This window comes from Cynara cardunculus (assembly GCF_001531365.2).
Source record: "Cynara cardunculus var. scolymus isolate 2C chromosome LG 12, CcrdV1, whole genome shotgun sequence".
Lineage (NCBI taxonomy): Eukaryota > Viridiplantae > Streptophyta > Magnoliopsida > Asterales > Asteraceae > Cynara > Cynara cardunculus.
The window spans coordinates 18,572,937-18,581,009 of NC_037539.1; the positions used below are offsets into that span (position 1 = coordinate 18,572,937).

Below are 8,073 nucleotides of genomic sequence, written 5' to 3' on the forward strand. Positions count from 1 at the left end.
TTATGAAACTTCAGGTTTGGGATGCCTTTAACCAAGTTGTCACAAACCAACTTGTTCAAATATTTGAATTTCAAATGTGATAGACGCTGATGCCATATCAGATTCTGCTTCAAGGATGCCTTGAATATCAAGCAGACATCAATATCTACTTGTGTATTGGATAGCTCAATCGTGTAGAGAATTGATCTTCTGATTACACCTAAGAGCTCCTTACCATCAGTAGTTCGGATGCTGCACTAGTTAGCTTTAAAACACACTTCTAAATTCTTATCACAAAATTGACCTATGCTAAATAGATTATGTCCAAGTCCTTCAACAAACGACACTTTCTTAATCATTAAGTTCCCAGAAATTACGTCACCGTATCCAAGGATAGGCGCGTATTGTTTGTTTCCAAATCTTACCGTACCTCCAAAAGATTTAACATAGTTAGATAATAATTGTTTTCTATCAGTTATGTGCTTAGAACATCCAGAGTCTAAGAACCACACATGCCGGTTAACCTGCAAAAGTGAATCAATTGGGTTTTGGTACCCATTTTAGTTTTGGACCTTTAAGCGCAGTTTTCGTTGGTGGTATACTGTAAGTACCGAACCAACGTTCTTTAAAATGCAATTTCTTAGATAAAGCAGAAAACGCAGAATGCATGAAATGATAAGGCTTAAAGAAAGTAAAAGATTTAAGTAACTCATTCACTCCACACGGAGAACAATTATTTTTACCATTTCTAATATCAAACAATTCATCAACTGAATATCTTTTTACAGAATTATTCAATATCGAATCATTTAATGCAGATTTAGTGAAATTATTCTTCTTCAGTCGAGTTGAAGATTTGTCTTGTTTTTTTACTCTCTAAACCTTCTTAAACTTCAATGTCTTATCTGAAACAGAAAAAATAAAATCATCAAATTTAAGAGAATGATGAACTTTTTGTTTATTTTTCTTTGTAAGCTTCTTCTGTTTCCTTGAATTCTTTTTGGTTTTATTCTTTTTATAATGTACATCCTCGAAAACAGGTTTTTCATTAAAATTCTTTTCAAAATCTGAAGCTCATTCAGAATCCCCAGTCATATTATTTTTAACAAGAAAATCTTCATGACTGGGTAATTTCTTTGAAAAATCAAATTGATCAATTTCATTATCTAAACAAACATCTGAATTCAAGATATTTGAAATTTTAATTTGTTCATTAAAATTATTTATTTCTTCTGAATCAGAAGCTTCACTTAAAGATTTATCGCACGAAAAATATTCAGACTCAACATGTTCCGTTTTTGCTTTAGAATTTTGTAAATCTTCAATTTTATTTAAAAATTCTTGTTTTTGTTTATTAAATGAAAGTCGTTCTTCAGTAAAATCTTTTCCAGCTGAACCACTTGTTTTTCTAAAATTATTGTAGGAGTATAAAACTTTGGTTCAACAGGTTTTGATTCAAGCTCTGCTTTGGAATAACTGTGAAAATAATCTGTTGAAAGTGCAGAGTCTTGGGGGCTGTTTGTTTACTTCTTAATAATACCATTAAGAGGTAAGGGTCTGATTCAGTCAGACATTTTCTTGTTTGGATAGGTTTTAAAAAGAGTCTGAATGAAAACTTTACATCTGAATCGCTCCTTCTCCCGTACGCGCTCCATACGATTCAGACTTGATATTTTTCCATGTTTGCCCTCCCTTTTCTCTAATCATCGTTCCTAGCTCTCTTGATTTCTCCAAGCGACGCTCTCTTCTTCTCGGTCGGCTGTAGGAACCGCCAGCAACCCTCTGTTCTATCAATCGGCCGTCGTTCACCATTCTCTTCTTCTTCATCAGTCACCATTCTCGCCTTCTTCAGTCACCATCGATTCACTGGTAACCTCTCAATTCCATAACTTCGCTCCCTACATTGTTGCTTATCTGTCTCAACCCTTCTTCTAAATCATAAATCCTAGAAAACACCAAAGATAAGAAAAATAGAATCTGAGCAATTTGCTATTTTCCCCTTCTGTATCAATGTAATATTTTTCTTATTTGATATCACAATGGTCAGTTTTGCTTTGGTGTCATCTTGTTTTGCTTATCGGCCTCTTGTTTGTTTTATGTTTTGCTTTGGTGTCATCTGTGCATCTTTTATTTATTTCGTCGTGTATGTCCATATTGTGGTTTGGCCTACATGTGGTGTTTGCTTTTCTTGTTTTTAGTGGTCATCTACTTATATATTGTGGTGTTATTCAATTGCCCATGCTTAGACAAACATGCTCTCTGCTGACACTGCACAATCTTATAATCTTTGGTGAAATAAGATGGAATATGGTTTCTAACATGACTTCTAAATTAATAGATGGCATGAATAAGTACTCAAAATTCTAAGGCAAAAATAATTGAGATACTATGTCAAAACACTAACTAGTTGGCTATGGTGAAAGAAGAAACATAGAGATAAGTATTTGGATGCATGAAACTGTTGATTGCTACCTGTTCCCTTCCTATATGCTAGTTGATTTAACACCATGTCAATGAGATACTTAGCCTCATGGACGAACTAAAGGTACCATTAAATCTGCACATAACCAGGGGGGTCACACACAAACTAGCTGTCTGAATCGGAGACCTTCCGAAGTTGACTTTCTGCTGAGGAGGTGTTCTCAGTTCCTGCTGTGGAAAGATGGCCGGAATTTAGGCATCATAATCGATTCATCCTTTCATTCCTAAAGATCTCATTCTACCAGATTATGTACCAATCATCCTCTCCCAATACACCATTCTCGCTGTTTATGGCTGCGTTTCCTTCCTTGTAAGTCGTAATCTAGGTTGTTTCGGGAACGGAGAAAGTACTACTTGACTTTCATGGCCAAACATAATTACTTCGGATCAATGACTTGCTAATTTGATGTATATGAAAATTGAATCAGAAGTGACTACTGGTCCTATTAGTTAGAGACATATCTAAGCTAAAACAAAATACCCACTCAAAATTCTAGACAAATAAAACTTCACATTTTGCCTAAAACACCTTTAAAATGTAAACCCAAGAGCCAACACAAATAAAAATAAAAACTAGTTGGATAGGCTAAAAATAAAAACCAAAAGAAGATATAAAATGTAAACCCTAGAGCCAGCACAAAAAGGTGAAACACCTAATGGTTCAGTGGCAGGAATGGCATTTTATATCTTCTTTTGGTGAAATACCTAATGGTCCATGCACTCCTATCTAAGATCCACCCCACTCATGCAAATCACCCTCAATTGCTTATCTTTTTGTCAGTCTTGGCCCACCTCAACCTCTCCTCACAAATCCCTCTTGGTGTAAACCTCATCTTCCAACCAGGCTGCCAATTTAGAACTTTTGGTGCTGCATGGTCATATTATTCATATGTATTGGATCACGTACATTAACTTCGTCTTTAATTTTGTTTTAGATTTTTAAGCAGACTTCTTTTTCTGCGACATTGAGAGTAATGTTATTTTTTTCCTTACATTTATAATTACAAAATCTGTCGGAACTGTTCATTGTTGCAAACTGTAGTATTCTAAATATCAGGATACGGTTTGCGGTTTTAAATCATCAAACCGCAATTCAAACTACACTGCATTGCATATTATAAGAGATCTTTTATATGTGGTCCTTTGTTAGGATTTCAATCTTGATTTGTTATATGTCATCATTTGTAAGGTATGGACACTGTCAATGAGAGTTCACAACCAAAGAGACGTAGAATAAACTGGAAAAAAGAGAGTGTGGTGCGAACATTTCTTGAAGCATGTATACAAGAGGTCGTTGTACATGGACGAGAAGGCACCAATCTTAAGYCGCGTTCATGGAAGAATGTTGCGGAGACGCTTAAAAACAAACATAACTTTGTCGTAGAACAAAAACAAATGAAAAACCATTATGATTATTTGAAAGCCAAATACAATGCATGGACGAGGCTGAAAAACAAAATAGGAAACGTGTATGACCCAACAACCAACACGTTTAATTTAACTGATGAAGAATGGCAAATAGAAATTGAGGTATTTTCATAATTTTATATTTTTACAATTCTATATTCTTTTTTATTTGGTATATTTATAATTTATTTTTATATATTTCTAAAACAGAGAAGCAAATATGTAGAACCAATCARGAGTACAKGAYTGCTTTTCYCCGATCTTTGTATTCAACTATTTGATGGAGTTCAAGTAACGGGAATTGAAAGTCATGGGCCACATTCTAGTATTCCTGACATTTCCGACCCACTTTCTGATCACTCGAGTGAAGATATTGAGGTAGTTCCTAATACTCAACAAATCCYGACCCCAACTTTAGGACAAGAGTGTGATTCTCGTCCAAGTACACAAGCAAGTAAAAAGCGAAAAGGTAAACAATCAAGTAATTCACAAGTTGAAGAAGATATCTCTAAGGCTGTGAAAGCAATTATGGAAAAATATACGAACGATGTGCCTGCTTGCTTGGCAAAGTTGGATGAACTTGGATGGGGAACAGATCACCCGTTGTATGATGTAGCTACTTTTATCTTCAGTGAGAGTGCGATTATAGGAAAGTATGGTTGTGTTTAAAGCCGGAAGGTTGTGAGGGTTGGGTTAGAATGATTGGACAAAAATACGGGATCGTGTAGTTGGAACATATTAGGCTTTTGGACATATTGTCTTTTGATATAATGCTACCTTTTGAATGATGTTTTGCTTTTGAACACATGACTTTTGTATGACATAACTTTTGAATGTTGTAACTTTTGAATGATGTTAACTTTTGAATGAAGATTTATCTTTGAGCGTGCAAGTTAACCTTTCAGTCATGTTTTGTAATTATTYTTATTTGCAAGGTTCTCTATGGATGTTGAGGAAGAATTGTTGCTTTTGTTACTTTTTTGGTTGTATTTGAAACGAAAAGCTACATCAAGAATCAAAAGGATAARAGATAACACTTCATTGTTGTCCGGCCATGCGTATACTCTAGAACTATTAAATGGCTCAAATACACAATGTCTTGAGTTGATGCGCCTTTCTCGTGATGCTTATATACTACTATGCAACCATTTTAAACAAAAGAATTGGATGCAAAATAGTAGGAATGCAATTGTTGAGGAGAAGATGGCAAATTTTTTTAACAATTATAGGTTACAATGAACATTATAGAATGATTAAAAGAAGATTTCAACACTCAAAATAAACTATCCATAAATATTTCCGTCAAGTACTACGAGCAATGATGGAATTGGCTAGAGAAGTTGTAGGACCAATGCCCAATGAAGAAACCTCCAATATGTCAGATCGACAAAGAAATCTTAGAAGAATATTTCCGGTATGTTTTCGTTTATATAATTTGCAAAATCAAAACGTAGTTAAAAAAAGTTTCTTATAGTTTATACTTTGCGATAGGTGCGTTAGATGGGACTCTCATACATGCAGTTGTGCCTGTCGATCAACAAGCTCGTTATAGGGGAAGATGAAGAGGTGAATGTTATCAAAACGTTTTAGCGATTTGTGATTTTAATATGGTATTCACTTATGTTTGGGCTGGATGGGAGGGCATAGCATATGATGCTAGAGTTTTAAGAGAAGTTGCATTGAACCTAACTTCTGGTTTTCCATTTCCTACACCAGGTATTTAGAATTTTTACTTAATATTGAATATAATTTATTTCTTATACATTTTACTTAACAATAAAATTTTCTTACATGTTAAATGTAGAAAAATATTATCTTTGTGATGCTGCATATGCCAACACGCGTGGATTTTTGACTCCATATCGCAATACAAGATATTGGCTAGCTGATTTTCGACGTCGATGTGCCTTGACCAAAGAAGAAAGATTCAATCATGCCCACGCACAACTCAGAAATGTTATCGAATGTGCTTTGGGTGTATTGAAAGCAAGATTCCCAATTTTGAAGCAAATGGCCCCTTATCCTTTTCGCATACAAAGAAACATTGTAATTGCTTGYTTYRCGATCCACAACTTTATAAGAAGATGCAACATGCAAGATCAATTATTCATGGATTACGACAATAATCCCATGGGCATTACTGAAGCACAAGAACAAATTGATGGAGGCGAGGAAGAAGAGATAAATGCAACACCTTGGGGGCCCCAAGACAGTGAGTACATGACTAATTTGCATAATGAGATTGCAAATCAACTGGTGTTAAATGCTTCAAATTAGATGTTGTAATCAAAATATTGGGTTTGAAGTTGTATTTCATGTGATGTTTTGTTATGCCAAAACTTGAACAAACATTGTCATGCTTGTTTGAATTGATATAATATTATGTATTGGCTTGGACCATTAATTATTTTCTATTTTTCATTTGGAAATTTCCTTCAGAACTGTTGTCAAACGGTAATTTTCATTAAACATAAGACTGGGGGTAAAATGGTAATTTTATGCCATTCAGACTGTTCATTCAGAACAGTTTCCAAACAACCTTTTTCTATCTTACACTAAATCATACAGAGTCTCTTAATCATCCTGACCACTTAATCATTCTGCACTAAACCATTCAGCAACTGCCAAACAACCCCTTGATTTTTATAACTTTCATTTAGGTTTGTATAATCAAACGGAACCTGCATTTTGTCTTTGCTTTGTCGATTGAAGTCTTCTCGTTGTTCTACTTCATCAAAAGATTTTGTAAATTTTATTGAAAACTCGGGACCACAATCAAGATATTCAAATTTGTATAAAGTTGGGGCATAATATAAAGCTTTTCCTAAAAAAATTGGATTTTCATACCCCAACCCTTCCCGAGGTTAAAAGATCTTGTTTCAGTTGGTTTGTTTAGAAAAATGGTTTGATCAGTTTGTCCTCTTTTATACAAAACTTCTTCTTTAGACTTCAGTTTTTCATTTAAATGAATTATTTGTAGCTCAAGCTTACTTATTTTAACCATTTGTTCTTCATTAAACAATTCTAATGATTTATATTATTCCTTGAAATCAGATAATTTGGTTTTTAAGATATTGGACTTTTCATCAAATGATTTGGATTCAGATAACAAAGATTTAGCCCAGTCCAAATTTCCAGCATTTTCATCAAATAATTTGATGCATTTTTCTTTTTACGTTTTTAACTCTTTTTCAAAATTATTTGAACGCATTTTTTCTGTTTTTAATTCTTGCGGGAAAGATTGGAGTTTAAGCATCATCTTATGCTTTTATGCATGAATGCTCTAATACCTCTTCTTCCATTTCCGCACTCTGTTCTTCTCCTTCATCTGAAGAACAGTTATCAGATTTAGCCATCAAGCAAACATGTGCAACAGCTTCAGCTTCTTTCTCTTCATCTGTCAGGTTTAGCCAGTGATTATCTTGAGCCATGAGTGCTTTCCCTACATCTCTTTGTTTGGAGAGAAGAAATTTGTTTTTCTAGTAGTCGGTATTTCGAGTTACCGGCTTTCTACAATTTACAGCAAAGTGGCCTAGCTTGCCACAGTTGTAGCATTTCGTGTGCTCGTCAGCTACACCTTTAACAAACTTCTTCTTCTCTTTCGGCTTCTTCTTGTGCTTTTTCTCAAACCTCTTTTCTTCATATTTCTTCTTCTCGCCGAATTTGTCTTTAAATTCATATTTCGAGCCGGATGAGAATCTTTGATTGTTCGAGTATGGCCGTTTCTGGAATTTCTTTTGGAATGCTTTAGTCAGCATCGCCATGGCATGTTTTAACTTAGACATTTCAGAGTCTGAATCTGAGCTGTTACTTTCTTCATCTTCAGATTCGCTTGATTGACTTCCTTCCTTCACTTGCTTCCTAGATCTGCTCTTTGCTTTCTTCTCAGACATGAAAGTTAAAGGATCAGCAACTTCCTTCTCTTTCTTCTTCTTCGAATTTCGGATGTCCAAAACATCTTCCTCATTCTACTTTAGAGTTTCATAGATTTCATGTATGTCAATATCAGATAACAATTTGTTGAATCTGATATGATTAGCAAATGGTTTCCACTCTGGTTTAAGATTGTTGAGGAATTTAACATTTATCTTTATAACAGTTTTAGAGATTCCGTTCTTGGTCAGCTCATTTAGCAGTCTGGTAAGCCTATTATAGACATCATCAAGGCTCTCACCATCTTTAGCCTTGAACTCTTCATACGCAGAT

The 8,073-nt window shown here is 34.6% G+C and overlaps 1 protein-coding gene across 1 annotated transcript; it reads left to right on the forward strand.

Annotated features, from left to right (window-relative positions):
- Positions 1-5,474: 5,474 nt before the first annotated feature.
- LOC112523758 lies at positions 5,475-6,144 on the forward strand. Its single transcript, XM_025133434.1, has 2 exons — positions 5,475-5,583; positions 5,672-6,144. Exons 1-2 carry the CDS (start codon positions 5,475-5,477, stop codon positions 6,142-6,144), a joined length of 582 nt encoding a protein of 193 aa, XP_024989202.1.
- The last annotated feature ends 1,929 nt before the right edge of the window (positions 6,145-8,073 follow it).